Here is a 21,912-nt window from a genome sequence, read left to right as displayed (position 1 = left end):
CTGTTGTGTGTGGATCGCTCAAATACTTTTTAATGACGCTTCCCAGCACAACACTTGGGTTTAATATACAAGCCTTAAAATAAAATAACATTGTTTCTCTCCCCATCCCCTCTCCCTCTGCTGCTTTCTAGATGTGTTTTGGTGGAGAAGGGAGTTTATTTTGTTTGGGTTTTCTAGGGTTTGTTTTTCTGAAGAGGCACCGGGGTGGCAAGGGGGAGCGGTGCGGGGGGGCACACTGGCTCCTTGGGGGCGAGGAGCATCTCCTTTCCTCTGGACAGGCGAAGACGCTTCCTCGCCTTTTCCCTCCCCTGCCCTCTTTTTGGGCAGCCGTCCCACCAGGCAGCCCCCTCCCCGCTTTCCCGACAGAAAGGAAAGGGAAACGGGTTGCAACCACAGCAAGACTGTGGTTTCACCAGGCTCTCCCTGTCTCTTTCTCCTTGTTCTTTTCTTTTTGTCAATCACAAAGGCCGAAGTGTGTGGTTTTTGATAATTACCTCAGGTCTTCTGTTGTGATCTGCCATCCCATCAGCGGTGTCTGTCTGCTTCCTTCCCTCCCTCCCCTGTTATCACAGGTCTGACGCCTGCCCAGCTACGACTTTGTCCTTCCAATTTATTATTGCAGTTAGTGGATAAAAATGCTGCAAACAGGAATCTCAAAACAAAACAAATAAAAACGTTTCTCGATACTGCTGAAAACTGACCTTCATGTGCCGCCCCGTCCTCCTTCAAGGCCTGCTAAACCCACAAGAAAGATTCCCATTAGTAAATCACTATTGGATCATTAAACCTTTTTAAGGCAGTATGTGCCTTACCAAGAGAATGAGGATTACGACACAGCAGTGGCTGCTGCCCACTGACAATCATGGGAACCGACCTCAGTAATAAATCCATGAATTATCTTGCTCACTTTGACCGGTTCTCACGCCAGAGCAGCTCCTTTGATGTGACCGTCAAAACCCAAGGATGCCCTATAGCAGTAGCCACCAACAAAACAATAGAGAAGTAATAATTCAATATAAATATGTAAAACCTGCTTGCCTGTATGCCCAGCTTTTGCAGTGGGGTATTTCTGGGCCTGTGGCTGAAATTGGAGGCAAAAAAGAGAAATAAAGACTTTTTTTTTTCCTGTGCATTACCCTTTAAGGGAAGAAATGCTGCACATGTTAGAGAGATATTTTTTGGCTACCATTGATGTGCATGACTTTTTCAGCTATGGGAGGGCTCCCTGTTGCTTTTCAAAAGCAGTCTGATAGTTCAGGAACAATATGCGCTTAAGGACTGCCCTGCAGAGGGACTAAGGATGTCAGGCATAGTCAGAGGAACTATTTCACGTCAGTGGGACTATTCATAAAAATGAAGTTATTCGTGCTTTCAAGCCCCTGCAGGACCAAAACTTCAGAGGATGCATTCTCATCTGCCTGATTCGTAAAAATATTAAGTATCAAGCTCCTTTTGAACATCAGAAACACAACTGTTCACTACTGTGCTTCTTGGTTGCCCACCTGTAAAGTGGGAATAGGGTTATTTAGCTTCTTGATCTTGATCTTGTCTAATTAGACCTCAAATTCCAGTGTAAAGATTGTCTCCAAACTCATGTTCATCTTGTGAGCATCCCTAACTAGAGATCCCTAACCACAAGCCTCCAATTAACAGAAGATCGTAGTTGTCCTGGAGCCCAGATGCTAGTGAGGGAGGCAAATTTCTGATGGCATAAGGCGTGGCATAAGAAAAACCCCCTTCAAGTTGTATGACCAGAGGAGAAGCAGAATTTATTAAATTACTTTTAACCATTCATTTTTTTTACTCTTAAAGCAAGATCAGCAAACTGATAGACAGTAGGTCCAAAAAATTTAAGATAATACCTGATTTTCAAAAGGGCTGGAGTACCTGTAAGTAGACCAACATGATGGGAATGAATAAGCAGAGGATGCTACTTCTGGATTTTGCTGTGCTGAGCTGTCACAGGGGAACCGCTGCTGTGCTTGGGGTGAGGTGACTCTTGCTCGTGTGTTTCACACTCAGCTTCAGCCTGTTTGCTTAAGGGGAGATGAGTGCGGTATGGCTGGAGGGATGAAAGCCACCCACCAGGCTACAGCAAGATGCTCCATGTCAATTGCCCCAAGGCCATAGTCCAAACAAATCTGACGCTGAGACTTTCTACCCAGCTTAGGGTAGAGAACGAACAAACTGAAGAGTATACGCCACAAAACTTCATCCTGATAGAATTATACAGGTGGTCTCTTATCTGAAGAGAGGGAAAGACCATTCCTGTTTCTTTCATTTATTTTCTTGCATCTCTTGAGCCGAACTGCGTGTACACAATACCAATTATGCCATTTATGGAATACAGAGTTGTCATTTATGTCAAAATAATGCCTTGCAAAGGATGTGGGGCCAGTTTGAGCGTGTAGCCGCGCGGCAGCAGAGCTGCAGAAGGCTCCCTGCCGTGGCCACGCTCCATCAGCCGCCTTGGTCTCGCCTGGGTCACTGCTATTCCCTGTTACACGCAGCGGGCAGCACCACCAGCCCGAGCATGTGTTGTAATATCAATTTATAGCCTGTTATTATTTTCCTGCTTTTGGGGGAAACTGGCACCTCCCAGCTTCATTTTCCTGCCAGCAAGATTAGGCACAGCATAATAACGTTGTCAATATAGTTTACTAAAATGTGATTAATCAAAAGAGTACATGGGAAACAAAGCATGGAAAAGCAGAAGGTAATGATTGACTGTAGCCACAAGGCAGTAATAAAAGGGGTCTAGAAAACAGATTTTCAGCGTGTAAGTGAAAAAGTTCAGGCATTTAAAAGGATCAGAGCTTTCATAATTTCATGATCAGAGCACTCCTTAATAAGACATGGCAATTGCTGCTGTAAAAGGACTCTTTAGAAAATGGTCCTTGGATAGTTTTATCTAGATCTGTGTGTGGTAATTAAATCTGCATTGGACTTTCATTATCATCACCTTAAATAAAATGTCTTGGTTTGGATAAAACAATTTCTCTTTAAACATGATTCAGAGTAAATTTTCCAACTGTAGTTCTGAAGGCACAGTCCTAGCAGGATTTGAAATGAGGCTGTTACATTTTTTTAGTTTATCTTACTGTCCAGGAGGTGTTCCATATCGAATCTGTACCTAGGAAAAAGATCTACAGTTATCGTTTAAGACAGCAGTGCTTTACAGAAAGGACCTCGGGGAGAGATAATAGGAGGGGGAGGGGAAAGTCTGGAGATGGATTGTGTGCCTGAAAGCATCTTTTTTTTTTTCCTTCCATCTCCAGCAGTTTAATAAACACTTTGCCTTGTTTGTGTCCTTTGACTGCCATGGTGACAACAGCACTAATGTCACAGCACAGACTGCTCCCATGCTCCACCAGCATTGTGAATAAGTGCAGAAAGGAACAAAACCAGACCCTTCCTGTCTCCCCAGCCAGCTGATCATGGTGCCCTGGGATCCTGACCCAGGATGGAGAAATTCCAGTTCCCTCCTTTGCCTTGGCACAGACTTTCTGCTTGATCTTCAGTTCAAAATCTACAGGTGAAAAGCAGAGATGCTGCTGCTCCCCAACAAAGCGTCCGTGAGGATGAACACGTCCAGGGCCACGTGGTTCTTCGTCACTCTGGTAATGGCATGTATCGTCAGTGTATAAATGCCACAGATAGACCGAGGTGTTAAAGAATCCGAGTCATACTCCTGATTATCCTGTGCAACTTCTCTTCCTAAATGCTACATTAAGGCTGTTTCAAAGACAGCTTGTAAAATTTCCATGTGCAGCCTTAGACTCAAAGAAACACGTTGCATATGATTTGGCTTAATAACAGCTTCACCTGTACATGAAGTTGGCTTTATCAGCAAATACAAAGCCTTCATTGCTCTATAGCTCATTGGAATTAAACGGGCACAATGTTAACCCATGGAATTAAACCTGAAACCCTCTAAGCAGGGACCATACTGGGAGGCTTGGGTGTGTGGTGGCAGACACAGGACTGGGCTGCCACCTTGTGGCATGTTCAAATGATGTTTTTATCAGTAAGCAGAGGCTCGTTGCCCTGATAGCATGAAGTCGTACCTGTTTATGTCCACAATAAAAAAAAAAAAAAAAAGTGTAAGTGGCCACCAGAACGTCCTGATAACAGAATGAGTCCAATGACAGCATGACTGCATGTCCTTCAGATAGAAGTGAAATATGAGGGCAAGTAGAAAATATGCTTTTAGAAAAAAACTTAACATCTTTGTCAGCGACATGGACAGTGGCATAGAGTGCACCCTCAGCAAGTTTGTCGATGACACCAAGCTGTGTGGGGCGGCTGACATGCTGGAGGGAAGGGATGCCATCCAGAGGGACCTTGACAGGCTGGAGAGGTGGGCCCATGCCAACCTTATGAAGTTCAACAAGACCAAGTGTAAGGTCCTCCATCTGGGTTGGGGCAATCCCAAGCACCGATATAGGCTGGGCAGTGACTGGCTTGAGAGCAGCCCTGAAGAAAAGGACTTGGGGGTGCTGGTGGATGAGAGGCTCAACATGAGCCGTCAGTGTGCACTAGCGGCCCAGAAAGCCAATCGTATCCTGGGCTGCATCAGGAAAAGCGTGGCCAGCAGGTCGAGGGAGGTTATTCTCCCCCTCTACTCCACTCTCATGAGACCCCGCCTGGAGTACTGTGTCCAATTCTGGAACCCCTACTACAAGAAAGATATGGACGTGCTGGAACGTGTCCAGAGAAGGGCCACGAGGATGATCAGAGGGCTGGAGCACCTCTCCTATGAAGACAGGCTGAGAGAGTTGGGGTTGTTCAGTCTGGAGAAAAGAAGGCTCTGAGGAGACCTTATAGTGGCCTACCAGTATCTTAAGGGGGCCTACAAGAAAGCTGGTGAGGGACTTTCTAGGATGTCAGGTAATGGTAGGACTAGAGGAATGGATTAAAACTAGAGATGGGTCGATTCAGACTGGACGTTAGGAAGAAGTTCTTCACCATGAGGGTGGTGAGACACTGGAACAGGTTGCCCAGAGAGGTGGCGGATGCCCCATCCCTGGAAGTGTTCAAGGCCAGGCTGGATGGGGCTCTGAGCAACCTGATCTAGTGGGAGGTGTCCCTGCCCATGGCAGTGGGGGTTGGAACTAGATGATCTTTAAGGTCCCTTCCAATCCTAACAATTCTATGATTCTATGATAAGATTGGAAAAAACTTAAAAAGTGGAATTAATGTAGGGCTGTAACTTATAGGAGGTAGCCAGAAAGAAAAGTTAATGCCAGAGATAAAAGATCAAGTTTGGATGTGAAAGCTCCTGTTCCCAAATTTTCCAATAAAGTATAAAAAGTAAGAGTTAACATTCTTATGCAGAAACTCAGCTGCTGGTTTAAATGGATCTATAGTTAAGCTGTTGTCTTCCTCACTGTCCTTATTTCTACTGCAGTGCACTCCCATCAACCTTTGCTGTGAGATGGAAGCCAATTGGTCAAGCTGTTGAGGAAGAACAGAAATGAAAGTAAAAATACTTGCGATCCAGTATCTCAGAATATATCACATTTAGAAGCAAATTCAGCTATGCAAATAATACAAACAGTAATAATAACAACAATCATCACCATCACCACTATCATCTTGATCTTATATTTGTTTGAAATACATCTGTTCTAGCCTACACAGCCAAGTGTTGGAAGGCTTTTGTAATGATTTTGATTGTACTGCCAGTCCTCTGCAAAATAGCTCACCTTTCTGGGGCTTCAGCACGCCAGTGTCATGAGTTACCTATTATTTAAAGCAAAAATATCAACAAAGATTCTAGGAAAGATGCTTCTTCCACCTGTTATAAACAAGTAACCTGTTCCTTCCCTCCATCATGTTAATCTAAGGCCCAGGAAACAGGGAGCTAGAAACTGCTGTAACTCTTCTACCCACACTGAAGATGAACACTTATCCTGGAGTCTTTTCACCCCAAACCAGGACACCTTTAATCACAGTGGGACCTGAAGTGATAGACACCAGCAAGAGGACGGGTTCCCACTCCTTGCCAGGTGGGTGTTTTTCCTCTGCATGAGGGCAAGTTTCAGGCCTGGCATTGGACTGAGAAGGGATTGGGAAGGCCATTAGGTAGCCTCTTCAGAGACTATGCTTCCATTCCTAGCAAAATACTGGAAAGTACTCTTTCTTTGTGTGCAAGAGCTATTACAGTGACTTTTTCCAGGTTTCTAAAATCTAACATATGTTTATCCTTTCTCAGATGACTCTAGAGCTGGACTCATGGTGCTAAGAACGTACATACTACTACAAAATGAATTAAAAACAAAGGAAACGCTTCTTTTGTTCCTGTTCTGTAAAACCATACCTATTCCTTTTCTGGGAAACTAGTCAACACCTGAAATTCATTTTATCTGCTTCTAAAATGACCCGTCATTTCCTGATGTGGAAAACAACAACTTTTTCCACCACCGTGGTAAGGCATTTCCCTGAGACCAAAGAGAGAGGGGGGAATTTGAGAACCCTACACGGCTATCCCAGTGCAACTCATGTAAACTGGTAATTACAGGGAAAGTCCAAGACAAATTAATAAAATTAGGATTTCGAGGACCTTAGGAGACCCACTGAGCTACTCCCTTGGTGCAGTGTGAGACTCTTGATGAGATGCTTGCCCAGCTTGCTCTTAACAACCCCCAGCCACAGGAATTAAATAATTTCTTAGGTTACATCCTTTGGTCTTTGTATTTAACTATTATTGGGCACCTTTTCTTAACATCTAAAAGGTGACGACAGCCCTTTTAACAGTTTGCTTTCTGCCCTAAAGCAAAGGTGATCCCATCCCTTTGCACCCGCTTGCACCTTCTTTGTCATAAAAAATATAGTGGATGGACCTTGGGATTTCTCTTGAGACATTGCTATCTGCGTTGGCGGGCAGCCCAGACTGCAGTACGCCTCCGGCACACCCTGGGAAAAGCAGCCAAAACCATTATTTCCAGCAGTGCTTTCACATCAGGGCAAAGTACTCCTGATAAAGCATGGCCTGCCAATATTAAGGAGATACACGGGTGATGCAAGGGCTGTGGCTTGCTCCTGGCAGCAAGGAGGATCCCTGCTAAAGCGTAACCCACCAGGTATACTAGCCTCTGTTTTGCAGTCTGTCTAAGCTAAGTGTTATAGTTATTTATTACCAGTATTTCTTGTTTAACCTGCAGCAGTGTACTGGGTCTGGCTGGGATGGAGTTAAGTGTCCCCGCAGCAGCCCTCATAGTGCTGTGCTTTGTACTTGTAGCTAGAAGGGTGTTGATAACACACCAGTGTTTTGGCTACTGCTGAGCAGTGCTCCCACAGCATCAAGGCTCTCTCCCCGATACTCCCCTCTCCCAAGGCCAGTAGGCTTGGGGCAGGGCAGGGGTGTGTGCGCGGAGGGGAGAGTTTGGGAGGGGACCCATCCAGGAGAGCAGACCCAAACTGACCAAAGGGGATATTCCCTATGATATTCTCTATGACATGCTGTGCTCAGCAATAAAAGCTAAGAGAAGGGTGGGAGGAGGGATTAATTTTTAGGGCATTTGTCTTCCAAAGCAACTGCTACCTGTACTGGGGCTCTGTTTCCCAGAAAGTCAATGGGCATCACCTGCTGATGCAAAGTAGAGAATAAATCTTTTTTTTTTCGCTTTGCTTCCACATGGGGCCTTTGCTTTCTTTCATTAAACTGCCTTGGGTTAAACCCATGAGTTTTTCATCTTATTTCCTCCCCCTGTCCTGCTGAGGCAGAGTGGTGAGAGAACGACTGGGGAGGCAACTGGTGGCCAGCCAAAGTCATCCCACCACATGCAGGCACTGCTGCAACACGAAAGAGGTCCTCCCACTGCCCTCTCTCTGACCCCACAAATCATGGGCAGGGGTGGGAGGTGGGAGAGCTACAGGCAAAGAAGAGCAGCTCTTGATGGAGGCCCGCATGCGGGTTTGGATGCACAGCTGATGTGCTCTGCTACAGGACAGAGCTGGGAGGGTCTGGGAGAGCAGGCACCCTGCTGCCACAGGACTGGAAGAGACTTCACCCCATTCTCCTCACCTCTCTCCTCCCCTCCTGCCAGGGCACATGCACCATTTTCAGGAGCTGAGAAGGTGTGGTGAGGGCTTCATTGCAGGAGGGAGCAAGACAGATGCTAATGACAGGGAGGTATTAAAAATCCCTTTGACCTCTCCATTTATTTCTTTCCACCTCCTGAAGAATATCTGGTCTCTCTCTTGCCCCACTAACCATATACCCAAGAACCCTACATAGAATCACAGAATGGTTCGGGTTGGAAGGGACCTTAAAGATCATCTAGTTCCAACCTCCCTGCCATGGGCAGGGACACCTCCCACTAGACCAGGCTGCTCAAAGCCCCATCCAGCCTGGCCTTGAACACTTCCAGGGATGGGGCATCCACAACTTCTCTGGGCAACCTCTTCCAGTGCCTCACCACCCTCAGAGTGAAAAATTTCTTCCTGATATCTAATCTAAATCTCCCCTCTTCCAGTTTAAAACCGTTACCCCTCGTCCTTGTACGGTGCTGCACCTGGGGAGGAATAACCCCATGCACCAGTACAGGTTGGGGGCTGACCTGCTGGAGAGCAGCTTGGTGGAAAGAGACCTGGGAGTCCTGGTGGACAACAGGATGACCATGAGCCAGCGATGTGCCGTTGTGGCCAAGAAGGCCAATGGCATCCTGGGGTGCATCAAGAAGAGTGTGGCCAGCAGGTCGAGGGAGGTCATCCTCCCCCTCTACTCTGCCCTGGTGAGGCCGCACCTGGAGTACTGTGTCCAGTTCTGGGGTCCCCGGTTCAAGAAGGACAGGGAACTGCTGGAGAGGGTGCAGCAAAGGGCTACCAAGATGATTAGGGGACTCGAACACCTCTCTTATGAAGAAAGACTGAGGGATTTGGGTCTCTTCAGTCTGGAAAAAAGACGGCTGATGGGGGAATCTTATCAACATTTATAAATACTTAAAGGGTGGGTGTCAGGAGGATGGGGCCAGGATCTTTTCAGTGGTGCCCAGCAACAGGACAAGAGGTAATGGGCACAAACTTGAGCATAGGAAGTTCCACCTAAACATGAGGAGGAACTTCCTTACCCTGAGGGTGTCAGAGCACTGGAACAGGCTGCCCAGAGAGGTGGTGGAGTCTCCGTCCCTGGAGACATTCAAAACCCACCTGGACGTGTTCCTGTGCAACCTGCTCTAAGTGACCCTGCTCTGGCAGGGGGGTTGGACTAGATGATCTCCAGAGGTCCCTTCCAACCCTATGATTCTATGATTCTATCGCTACCCTCCCTGATAAAGCGTCCCTCCCTGTCTTTCCTGTAGGCCCCCTTTAGGTACTGGAAGGCTGCTATAAGGTCCCCTTCTCTTCTCCAGGCTGAACAGCCCCAACTCTCTCAGCCTGTCTTCTCAGCATGGTGGGGCCTGTGCAAATACACTGTAAAGAGACAGTCTGTTTGTTCCTTAGGTGAGCAAACACCATGGAGAATTGCAGTCCCCCGCATCCCTTCCTGCCAGGACAAGGGCGCAGGGGACAAACCCTTCCCACCTTCTCTGGGGGGAAACCACACTTGGGCAGAGAGGCACACGGACACCAGTGACAGCTGAGGGGGTCCCCACAATGGCACCAAACCTCCTACCTGTGGAGGGAGATGTGTGGGAACACCCTTTTCTGTCAGAACAGCCAAAAAAAAAAGGAATATATGGCATTTCTAAGGGCTGGCCAACAGCCCTGCCTGTGGCCCTCTAGGCAGACATTGCTCAGCTGTCTCCTAGAAACCCTATGGGTTGGTATGGGGTGCCCATAGGCAGTTTTCTGAAGGCAAGGCTTCTAGACAGGTGCTACACCTGGGCAGGCTTCCCCTGCCTGCCTGCCCCTGTACAGGGCGCTGAGACTTTGCACACTCCCTTCATGGATGACTCCACGCTGCCAAACGCACCATAAAACTCGCTGCTGGGCAGCAACGCCGACGCCTCGGGCTCGCACAGCAGCTGGCCGGATGCTCCCTGAATTGAAAGAGCAGCAGAAGGCAAGCCAGAGAGCATCTAATAGGCAAAAGGGGAAGAAGCGAAAAAAGAAAGGGGGGAAAAAAGAACTTCCCTGACCGGGAATCGAACCCGGGCCGCGGCGGTGAGAGCGCCGAATCCTAACCACTAGACCACCAGGGATCTGTATAACCGTGTTGTAAGTCCTTCCTGAAGAGCTAAATCGCACAACCACATCCCCTAACCTTAACAGTCTTTCCCCCATCTGGCCACTGCCAAGTGCCGGAGGCAGCTGTGTGTAGGGAGGGACGTTCCATTCCACTCCACGCAACGGGGGGGAGTCGCCGGCGGCGGGGCAGAGAGGAGGGGGCGCCCCTCAGGAGAGGAGAGGGGGGCGCCTCCTGGGCGGGAGGCGGGATGGCGGTGGGAGGCCGGGCGGACAGAGCCTCGGGCCCTGCCCTCAGCCCGGAGGTGCAGGAGCGGGAGCAGCTGCGCCCCACACACCGCGACAGGCAAGAGCTGCGCGGCCGCGACAGAGGGCGGGTCGTTAGGAGGACGGCGACAGAGCGCGGGTTGGGTTAAGCTTCGCCCCTCCCGCCGCCCCCGGCCGCTGGGCGGGTGGCGGCCGCCAGCGGGAGAGGGGTTATTTTTCCTCATTTCGTGCGGGCCGTTCGCTCTGTGTCGTACAGGACAGTCTTTCCGCGGGGTGTTGCTGTGGGGGCTCCGGGCAGGGCCTCCTCAGCCGAGCGCCCTGCGCCGTGCCTCCCGGCCGGCGGCTCCCGGCAGAAGCCTTTGCCGCGTCTCCATCGCGCTTCGGGCGGGCTGTGGAGAGAAAAATACGGCAGCTTCTCCGGTTTTCGGTATTTGGCCTGCAGGGGAGAGCCGATCCGAGGGCCTACCTCAAGTGGAAGCCCGTGGCTCCACAGAGGGAAGCCAGATTGGCGGTTCGCTTGCCTTGTGCTGCCATGGCCTGCTTACACGATGCGTGTGAGTCCGTGACTTTGCTTTTTTTGGGGAGGTTTCTATAAGAGGAGTGAAAACTCTGCCATCGATGTGGATTACATCTGCATAAGCACTTTTTCCTCTGATGTGTCGATTTCATGAGCCAAGTAGATCTGTGAGCTGTGCTAGCTAAAGTGATTTTCCCTTGTTTAAGCAGCGTAATATAAGAGGGTTTGTTCTACGCAAGCAAACTTCTCTAGTTCTCAAACTCTCTGCCTCTAGAAATGCATCATATAAGAAACCTTTTCCACGTTAAGATAGATAAGCTTCAGACTATATGCTTGCAGGCTTTGCAAATATACACGAGCTTATCTTTAAAAGTTTTAGAGTCTGAAAACAAACTTACAGACACCACTTTCGTCAGGGACATAATCAGGAGGTTGGGGGCTTTGGTTTCTGTCTCACTGGAGTTGCTATTCAGCCAATGGTTTGTTTCATCCCAAACCCTTCACAGTAGCAGGTTTCAACAAAATGTGTGTCTTGGTTGACATGGAACTTTCTTTTGTCCAAACTGAGCCATTTTACTGTGCAGTGAGGTAGATAACATAAAATGTGAGGTTACAATCAGGCCCTATTAGATACAGTCTGATGTCTTATATACTGCAAGAACTGCATTTCACGTGTATATCAATAGCAGCTTCTTTGGCAAGACCAAGGCATTTCAGGCCTTGAGGAGACAAAGCTGTGGAGCACTGGAGGCAGAGCACAGCTCAAACTGAGGCACCACCACGGCCTGAGGCCACCGCAAAGAAGGGGATGTGGTTAGGTGAGAGAGGTCACTTCGTCCCAGAAGATAATCTGTGCCCCTTGTTGAAGAGGAAAGCAAAGTGGGGCCTGGTCTCCTGCAACTTAGAACCTGCAAGAAACACCGAGCAAATATTAAGGTGGTTTTATACTGCAGAAACTGAGCTAGCTTTAAAGGAATTTGTATGCTTCACCAGGTTCACAGTTGTGGATAAAAGCGTAGGCTTTCCCACCGTGGGTGCTTCTCAGGTGGGTTTTGGAGGTGTACTTTTTTCTGTGCTTCCATGGCTGTGGTGGTAGCAGCACTTGAGACGCCTAGGTTAAAACTAGGGTAGGTCCACATCAGCTGCATTTGCAGTGTTGAAGACGTGTTACAGAAGGGTTGTTGCCACTGTTTGTTCTTAGAGTGCCTCTGTTGTGCAACATCTCGGAGGAAGGCAGGGGTGAGCCCCCTGATTTTTAAGCTGCCTGAGTGATAGAGACAAAATATTCCCCATGACAATCTCAGAAAAGTAGCTGAACCTATGAAAGATGGGTTCTCATGGATGATGGTAGAGCAGGCAAACGTGTTTTGTCCATGCTTTAGGAAACTGTTAGATGTAGAAACAAATAATTCTTGCTGTTACACTTGATAATTAGCAAGTTACTTTCAATATGTATATTATATCATACTAAATTCTGTTGAGCAGTGAAAGGTTTGTTGATTACAGCCGTAACAGTAGTGAAAACTCTAATGTATGCACTAGAGAAATTTTACTGAAATACAAAATCTTGTCCTGGATGTGGACCCAGGCTGTGGGGGGCAGGGGGCTGACCACCAGACCACCAGGAAAGTAGCATTGACAGTCATATGCTCGCTAGTTATTTTTAGAAGTAGCTTTCTTTTCTGTACAAGTCATGTGCACTGACAAAAGATTACGCCTCTTTTCTGGCTTCCTATATCCGATAGAGAAACGCATCAGTGAAACTGTCAGCGATTCAGCCTCCTGCCAGCACAGAAGCAGCCAGTGCCTGTGCCTGCATCCCTGCGATGCTAGCTGGAGAAGAATGATCTTCCCAAAAGCGCCAGGGAAGGAATGTCGGAGGCCGATGTTTCTTTTCACTTAGCACAACGGAACAGCGCTGTGTCAGTAAAACCAAGTGAGTAGCGTTCAATGTTAGAGGTACTGTACCCCAACTTTTAGAGTTTGGTATGCAAAGCTGAATTTTGGAACCTGAAAAATCAGAGCAATTACTTTAAATGCAAGCTGTAAAGCATCATGCAATTAACTTGTCTGTTCCGTATGAATACATTACATATTATTATTACTTTAATTTGCCATGTTAATTGATGTGGGGCAGCAGGCTTACTATGTAAAAATGAGTAAGAATAACATCAAAGTAATGTGCTAATTCACTGAAAGTATATTATTTGGATATGTTTACACTATATAATGGTAAGTACAAATTGTCTTTGTGCCTGGAGTACACGCTTCAGTAGTAGTGAAAATGCTTGATTTGCATGGAAGCTGTAAATGATATTTATAACTATATGTGCATTTATCACTCCTCTCTTTCCTCAACCGTGTATTTGATCTGGGAAGTATTGACATCAGCTTTTCTTCTTTAAGGTAGTAGTCTGATTTAAAATGTACATCATCCCAGTTTCAGGGAGGTGGAGAGGAAGGGGAGGGAAAAAAAGATGATGAACAGTCTTTTGCTATTTTATGTTTAATTTCCGTGTACGGTCGGAATGGTTGCTGAACTGTAAGATTATAATGATTTTCTGGGGGAAAAAATACTGTTGTAGTTTATATTTGTTATATTTATCTTCACCATAATAGTGTTTTTGTGGAAATAATCTAAGGAAAATCTCAAAAGGCGTTGCCCAAATGTTACAGCAGTTCTGATACTCTTAGCTCCAAGATCATCTTCCAAGCTGTACAGTGACTTGCTCTATCTTCTTGTAGTTTAATTTAAATAGGGCTAGGGGGCAGTCTGTGAGAATTTGCAGTGTCATGTCTTAATTCTGTGCAGACTAGTCATTTATTATTTACACAAAATATTTTAAAGATCCTGAAGAAAAATGGAGGAGTAACTCGGTATTTTTATAAATACCTTTTAAAGTTCTTGTATTGTTTTAATTGGTCTTCTGTTCTTCCCCTGACACCATATTTGATCCAGGAAAACCTGTGTCAGCTTTTTTTCTCTTAGCCTGTGTTAAAATGCACGTGATTATGGTGTTCAGGATAAGATGTGGTGGCAGGGTGCTTCATCCAGTGTCCAGTGAGCTCAAAAAAATAGCTTAGTTGAAACAAATATAACTTTTCCCATCATCTCCTCATGTATCTCAGCTAATTCCTTTTTTTTTTATATAGTTTTTCTTCTGCAAAGCACTTTGGAAGCAACTTCTGGTTTGCTGTACTAGACAGTAGAAATGGGTGCACAGAATCAGTTGTTAGGGGAGAACTTCTTATAGAAGTTTCAAGCTCTGGTTTCTTTCTCATTTTTGTGAAACTTATAGAAATTTTCAATACCTCTGTCAAATTGAGTTACATGCAGACAATCAGTTCAAAGTTACAGGGTTAGTTGGGGACACTCAAAAAATTCATCATTACATAAACCGAAGAAACCAGGCTAAAAATAGCAATGTATTGTTACAGAAGTCAACCCCCAGTGCATGGCAGGATCAAGCAGAACCTCAATTATGCATAAAAGTCTGCCTGTATGAAACCTATTTTGCGACTACTTCATGGTGAATAATTGTAAGAGTAATTGGGGAAAAGAGGATGACTGAAAATGGAAAAAGAAAAGATTGGTGTCACCTTTATTTTTATACCTTTTAAAAACTGGACTCTTAGGGTGTCCAAGCTCATGAGTGTAATTCCTTATAGCAGGTTATCTGTCTTAAATGAGCTGTAAGCTAACAGTTGCGGATGTTAAAAAAAAATTACATGAACCACACATGAGCAATATGGTATTTTTTTCTAACATCAGCGTAAGCTGATCTGAGTGCAGGCCATAAACATACTGTACCTGTGACAATTTTTTTTCTCTATAATGTAGTGAGCAGCTCTATTAACATACACTGAAGTGTGTATTGTGGAAGATCAAAACCCATCCAAACATTGTACTTTATCCCATGTCTGTTCTGCCCTCCGTGTGTTATTACGCATGGGAGTTTGTTTGAGAAATCTTTTTCTCGAGTGAAAATTCACAATTTGGAAGTGATCAAAATAGCAAATTTGCATTTTACCTCCATCAAAATAGTGCAATTGGTGATAAAACAAATTTGCCCAATTCTGAAATGAATGAGCGACATGAATTTTAAGATTTTCTCAGGTAAAGATATTCTAACCATTGATATCACAAAAGCAATGAGTTGAACTATGTTAGATCATTTGTATTTAAATGAATTGCCATGTGAAGGAGCAAACCATTCAGACTGTCTTCTATCCTCTATGCTGTAGAGAGACCGAAACTAAATTTTATTTCAAAGGTTTTATTTCAAAGGTGATGTGTGTGTGTGCGTCTATCCGTCTGTCTATTCATCTATCTCATGTTCATCATTGTAACAGATGGTCAGGCATTACCTCTTAGTTCCAGGCTCAGTAAAATAAAATGGTATATTACATCCCACTCATGCAGTTTCTGACAACGGCATAAACTCTGTGGGCTGAGCTCCAGGTGATAATCCACAGTGCCGTAACCAGAACTTGTATGATGGTCCTGTTCCAAGTCCTAGCCTGCTTACTCTGCTGCTCTGACAGGAGTTTGAGTGATTTCTTCCCTATGCCAGTAGGCTAGAATATGTATTTGAAAAGTTTGGGGCAATGTAAGTCCTGTAGAAACATGTAGTTTCTTTGCTGCATGGAATCTATGCATTGTCCTCATAGAGCTTTCTACACGATACAATAGAGGTGATCATTCTTGGAATGATGATAGACAGTGAACTGGTACCTTAGGACAGGGATAACTTTTCCTGGAGCTAAATAAAGTGTTAGTCAGTGTCATTCTTGCGCAAGTTCAGCTAAGACATAAGTAGGGTTTACATCGCTTTGATGGACAGGGCTGCGTATCTTATGCAATTAGGCAAAAGAAATCAAGTAAATGGTACTATTTGAGGTCTGCAGTTTTCTTTCTCTTTTTCCCCCAATTTTATTATCTAAGCAGTGCCAGAGGAGTAACTGAGAGCAGAGGCCCATTCTTCTGCGCCATGCTAGAGAACCCTTGTGCCGGTGAGGTCTTTGAGATTTTAACCAATGTAACTTTGGGTTTGCCCAACTTGTACCTGGGTAATAATATAGATACAAGATGTAGTAACTGCAGTATGCTATCAAAACATATCAAAGCAGGAGACTTGTGTCTTGTGAAATAAACTGTTTGGGAAAAAATAAATCAGATGCAGACTTCAGTTTTAGCTGGAAATACAGCAGCAAATTTAGTGAAGGAGTCAGGAAAGTCATTGTCCTGGTACTGACACTGAGTGGTAGAAAGCAAATGCCACGAGCAGGGTGAGGGTAGTGGTGGGAGCTGCGTGTCCACATTGGAGTTGCATTCGGTCCTGAAATCGACACATATGATTTTGAAATGGATCTTTAAGCAGCTGTTAGGTTAAAAAATAGGCCTCTGACAAGTACCTCTCTTACTTGAAATTAAAACTTGTTGGATTTGTTATATTATGAATATTAAAAAATAATTATTTTTATCTTGGGACATCTGTGCACCACTTGGTATTTTATTTCGCACAGTCTCTTAGCATCTGTACGTATATGTGCATGTATACACTTTGTGTTACTTTTAAGTTTTTATTTATGTGGGTATCTGTCTATCTTCAGGCTTTTGCCTGCAGAATTTGGGATTTAAGGATGTTACAATACCGTAGTCTGTCAGAGCTGGAAACTGACTGAAGGAGGGAATAGGAAGCCAGATCTCGCTTAGACTAGCCACAAACGGCTGGAACGGTTACCTGGAGTTATCTCGGGTAAGGCAATGGCCTTTCTGGTAACTGTAGTGGGTTTAGGGGCATTGGGTGAAGAAGCCGGCAATGTGGAAACGGCAGATAAAGTGTGCAGGCTGATCGGTTTCCCATGGATCTAAAGGCTTTGGTTAACCTCAGTTTGCAAAACTGGTTGGTTTTGTACAGCCTGGTGAAATCTCCTCTCCAGATGCACAGCCCGGCGCTTGGGTTTTATGAAGAAATACGCCATACCTGGCTTCTTTTTGCCCCTCCAGACAGACAGACCGACCGACCCCTTTCCCCAGGACGGGGCTCGCCGGCACCGCGGCGGGGGGTGCCGGGCCCCGTGAAGCGGCTGAGGCGAAGCACGCCCTGCGCTCCCCTCCCTACCCGGCGCTCCGCTACGGGCTCATCCCGGAGCCGTGAGCCCACCGCAGCCACCGGGGCCGGGCGGGGCAGAGCGGGGAGGCGGGATCGCCGGGGCGGGGAGGCGGGATCGCCGGGGCGGAGCGGCGAGCTGGGCTGGGCCGGGCCCGGCCCGGGGGAGGGGGGAGAAGCGGCGGGGCTGGGGCTGCTCCAGCCGAGCGGGGAGCGCTGCAGCAGGCGCTCCCGCAGCCACTGCCCGGCCGCGGGGCCGCCATGCCGCCCTCTCGCCCGCCCTGCAGGTGCGCGCCGTCGGGAAGGGGTGGGGGGACCGGGTCGTTTTCCTGTTTACGCTCTGCCGAGGGGCGGTGGGCGAGCAGGCCGGCCCGGGCGGGGGGCGGCGGGGCCGGGCCGGGCGCTGAGCCCCGGCGGTGTGGGGTTGCCGGAGGAGCCGTTTGCCTGCCCGCTTGTTGTCAGAGCCAGCCGGGAGGTGAGGGGCGGTCCCGTCGCTGTCGTGATGTGTCTCTCCTGTCGCCGGGAGGCGCGGGGCGGCCGCCGGGACCTGGCCGCCGGCGGCTCGGCTGGGCGCGGGGTGGGCCCGGTGCCTGCTAGCCCCAGCTTTTGCCTCCGCGGTGGCGTTTAACCAGCCGTTACAGCCGAACGGGTTGCTTTGTTGGCTTTCACGGCTTCAAGCCACATTTATTTCCTCCCTCCCCAGATCTTGGGTGATTTACTGGAACGTTCCAGGCGCTCTATATATTAATTTACAGTCTCAGGTTATTATGATTGAGAAGTGCTGCCGAGTGCCAAATGTGCGTTAGTAACTAATTTTTGTCTCTTCATCTGTGCAATGGACTTTCCTCTCTGTACCTCATCGTACACTACTTCAAAGTTGGTTTTTTTGGCTGGAGGCGGTAAGCTGTGTGTTGACGATGCGTTTGCAATATTATGGTGCTAAAGGATGCAGTAACTGTTTGTCCTCTAGGTGATGAAATAAGATGATGAACGCTTAGACTCAATAACAGGCTTTTACCGTGTGTTTACTTTACACACCACATTTATTGTTCTCCCATTAAGTAGTGGTACATTTCTTGTATTAACGCATAACGATGGACTTCTGAGATGGGTAGGTGCCCATTAATCGATTATGGTTTGCCTCGAATGCTATCACCCAGACTAAGGGCCTGTGTTTGGATGATACTTAAAATGCATATTGATGAACCCTGCCAGCATATTGTATCAGCATGTATTTACATAGCGTGGAAATTGTATTTTGCTAATATAGTTTTTGAATGTGAATGTAAACACATGCAGACTTCACAAGATTAATGGAGAAGGCATTAGAAAATACCAAGAAAAGTATGTGTGCACATACACTTTCTGAATGAAAATTACTTTATCAGGAATATATGTCTTTAAGTCATGATTAAGAATATATAAGTCCGTGTGCATTTTACACCGCTTTCTCTTTCTCTCTTTCATCTTTTTACCTGGTAAATGTTCATAAATATACACAAAATATTTTAAGGGTCTAAACAAGCAAGTAATGTTGGTCCTGTGAAGAGTTTGTTGAAGCTGATGGGACTGTTTGTGGACAAAATGCTATGTGATGCACCCCCCACCCCCCCTTTTTTTTTTTTTTTTAAATAATGGATCAGAATCTTGGGCTTGGAAGGGAATTCTGTACTTCAGTTAAATTCCTTACCTTTTTATCTTGTTGTGTATTATGTTATGAAAAAGGAATACTTTTAGAAAAACTGATTTGTCTAAGTCAGTTGTGAGGCACAATGTCTGACTCTCACTCCTTGCCTTTGCCCAGTGTCCTGTTTTCACTGCACCAGTGGCCACACTTCTCTGGATTTGTTAGGTCTACTGCCAAAATGATAAGTGATTCCTCACGGAGTTGAAGTGACTTAGAATTGATTGGAACAGTCCTTGTCTTCTTGTATAGGAATACACCTTTGTTGCTTTCTGTATCCAGGATTTTCAAAGAGAAGAGTAAAATTGGTTGGGATTGTTTGTAGTAAATATTTGGCTAGCTTATGGTCCTGACTTCAGTGGACAGCTTGCAAATTCCTTACAGTATTAGGGAGTAAGTCCCTCTATTCAGATAGAGATGAATTCATTAGAGAGTGATGTGGGTTGGAGAAACATTTCTTCAAAAAGGTTATTAACAAAATTGTGAGAATCCCATAGATGGGTACTGCAGCCAGAGAGGCTCCCTGCAGTCACCCATCTGGGCAAGTGTTTCAAAGGTGGGATCTTAGTGTGAGCTTCTGCAGCATGATGTGACACAAGAAATTGCTGATCCAGGCAGCTGGAGATGTTCACAAACTATAATTATGACGGAAACGAGGGATGAAGGGACTTAATTTCCCTTTGCTTTCCAGTATGCAGTGAAGGAAAGCTGGAACATAACCCATGTTGAGAAAAGCGGTAAAACTCCCTGTCTGGCCCATGGCTTGTGCCCTCTTGTATCTCAGCAGGTGCCTGATGCAGCAGCAGGTGGTTGTGGTCCTCACCTCTGCTGGCGAGGTGAATCTAGCGTCATCGCCCAAGAAGCAGCAGACTGACAAATCTCTTCCTCCTCGTGATCAATAAGTGAAAAAAGTCTATAAGGCTTTACGGGCACAGCTCTTGTTTTAGTGAGGTATCCACTCAACTGGTATAGCTATTGGCAGTGGGGATGGCTGCCTGCCATGGAGTTGGTGGTTTCTCGCTCCCTGCTGCAAGGGAGCTGGACCTCGGGATCTGTGCCCTCGTGGAGGAAAATGCACGAGTCATGCTGCTGCAGCTGCTGTGGGTTTGTCCTGTGGGTTAAGATTGCGTTCCCAAAAAGAGGAAACTTAACGCTACAGTTGAGGCGTGAAGTCAGCACTAAGAGCACTCAATTAGGTGGCATCCTTTGACTAGGAAGAAAAGCAGGGTAGGGGAAACAAATTTTCAGATCTCTCCCTCTTGTGTGTGTTTTTTTGTTTTAAATCTGACTGGTTTCCTTATTCCCGTGTCATTTGTCCCTGGCCTGATTTGTGAAACAGCGAGGCAGTGACAAAATTCACAGCAAGCTAGAGGATTTATATTCCACATCACCCTCCCCCCCCCCCAACATAATGTTTCATATTGATACATTAAACACATACACGGGAGAATCCTTTTTTTTCCCCTTTTCCTTGCAAACCCTTCTGATTGAAGGCGGAAAGCTATACTTGGTCAAAATGTCAGGCGGGCATGAGTGGCTATGCTGCTGCTGGAAGGTGTCTGTTATGAACTGTTTCTTCGGTTTTGGGGTGGGCAGCACACTGCGGGGGGCTGTGGTTGTGTCTGTCCTCTGTTTGCCTGCAAGGACAGGGTGCAGGCAGGCTTCGTGGGGTCTCTGGGTACTTCCCGATGGGTTGCAATGCAGAAGGTAATAGTAAGTGCTAAGAAGGATGAGGTATTCCAGGTGTGATGCTTTGTTCTTACACCTGTGCTGCTCCCAGTCTCTGGCCAAGCTTGAAGAAACAGTACCAGTATTTCAGCTTGGTACTGTATAGCACCGTAATGACATGCCTGCCCTTACTTGAGGCTTAATGGCTTGTCATGGAACCACAGCTTATGCTTTAGGAAGACTTCTGGCTTATATTTGGAGCTTTCAATATATACAGTACTCGTCATAATCCTAATAAGCCTTCTGATTGTTATTTATCTTGTTTTTAAGGTGCGAGCTGTGCTTTCAGTTGCATGCCTCAAATTCCATGTGTTGTGTGGTCCTATGGCCTTGACAGCTAGATGAAACTGTTCCCTGCACTCAGTTATTCTGTTCCCTGTAATACTCATGTGTGGTAGTTAATCATTAGGCCCCCTCTTTGGTATTCTACATATAGATCCCACTGAGGTGCCACTGTTTTTCTTCTGTTGCCTTTGTTATGACTAGTATGTATGTTTTACAGGTTGGGTTTTGTTTTTTTCAACATCCTTTTTGAAATGCAGACTCTATGACTACCCATCATACCGAAGTAATGACAATATCAACCTCATTTACAAGAACAGAAAACAGTCAAGCCGATCAGGGAAGTTATACTTGTTTATACAGGCAAGATTTGCATTTACCTTTTGGTTACAGTGTCAAATTAGGATTGTTTATGTTTCATTCTGTGTTCACTTAGTAGGATTTAAAAGTCTATTAACAGCTACCAATTTCTAGAAAGGAAATTTTCTTAGAGTAGTCTCACCCGTTAGTGACTGATTTGGGGATCTTCCCATAGTGTTTCTGTAGATATCTGAGAGTCATTTTCCCCAAAATCCAAGATTCCGTCCAGACAAATAGCTGTCCCAGTACACCAGTTAGAGGAAATCACAGATTTGTTTTACAGAAGTTCACAGTCAGAGCTACTGCTTCCTTGAACTCAGCCTTATCTTAAGAAAAGGTAATTTATTCACTGACTCATTTTTCAAGTAAATTTAACCTTTTCTAGCAGTGCTCTCTCTATCTGCTGCTACTCCTGTCTGGTTTTTTTTTTGCTTTCTGTCCCACATGCCATCTGTCTTATTTTCTGGTTTGTTTTCTTTTTAAATACTCTAAGCTAAGGCAGCAGATAGAAAAGAAGTATGAATATTTATTAACCATCACTGCCACCTTCGTTTTGAGGGGAAGAGGTGTGTATGGCTTCCTGCCAGGTCAGGTGATGCTGTGATTGCAGAAACTAACTGGCATCTGCCTAGGTTGTTATCTGGGGGGGATGCTACAAGGAACAACTTGATACTGTCAGTGGCTCAGCAGTGCTTTCATGCAGCATCAGTAGTCACTGTGCACAAATAACATAGTAGGTAGTGCTAGTCTGTTGTTAACTGTCTTGTGGTCAAGTAATGCCCCAGTGTGGTGGCAACGGCGTTATTTTACTGTCAACTTGCACAGCATTT

The 21,912-nt window shown here is 46.1% G+C and overlaps 1 protein-coding gene and 1 non-coding gene across 20 annotated transcripts in view; one reads left to right on the top strand and one right to left on the bottom strand.

The window, feature by feature from the left end:
* Window positions 1-10,076: 10,076 nt before the first annotated feature.
* TRNAE-CUC (transfer RNA glutamic acid (anticodon CUC)) lies at window positions 10,077-10,148 on the bottom strand. Its single transcript has one exon. It is a non-coding gene; the product is annotated as a tRNA-Glu (tRNA).
* Window positions 10,149-10,336: 188 nt separating this feature from the next.
* NCOA7 (nuclear receptor coactivator 7) overlaps window positions 10,337-21,912 on the top strand; it is a 99,195-nt gene continuing 87,619 nt past the window's right edge. For 9 of the 19 annotated variants that reach the window (XM_074580827.1, XM_074580817.1, XM_074580824.1 and 6 more), the window contains exon 1: window positions 17,186-17,315. Coding sequence is in view for 3 of the 19 variants with exons in the window: in XM_074580819.1 (XP_074436920.1) it covers window positions 17,290-17,315 (26 nt within the window). In the remaining 16 variants the exon portion in view is untranslated. Of the gene's footprint in view, window positions 10,478-10,528; window positions 10,953-12,660; window positions 12,852-17,185; window positions 17,316-17,548; window positions 17,928-21,912 lie in introns of those variants that run through there. The other 10 variants (XM_074580828.1, XM_074580818.1, XM_074580809.1 and 7 more) reach the window with 8 other exon arrangements.

Source organism: Larus michahellis, chromosome 3, assembly GCF_964199755.1.
Source record: "Larus michahellis chromosome 3, bLarMic1.1, whole genome shotgun sequence".
In the NCBI taxonomy this organism is placed as follows: domain Eukaryota; kingdom Metazoa; phylum Chordata; class Aves; order Charadriiformes; family Laridae; genus Larus; species Larus michahellis.
This window is presented reverse-complemented; position numbering and strand designations above follow the sequence as displayed.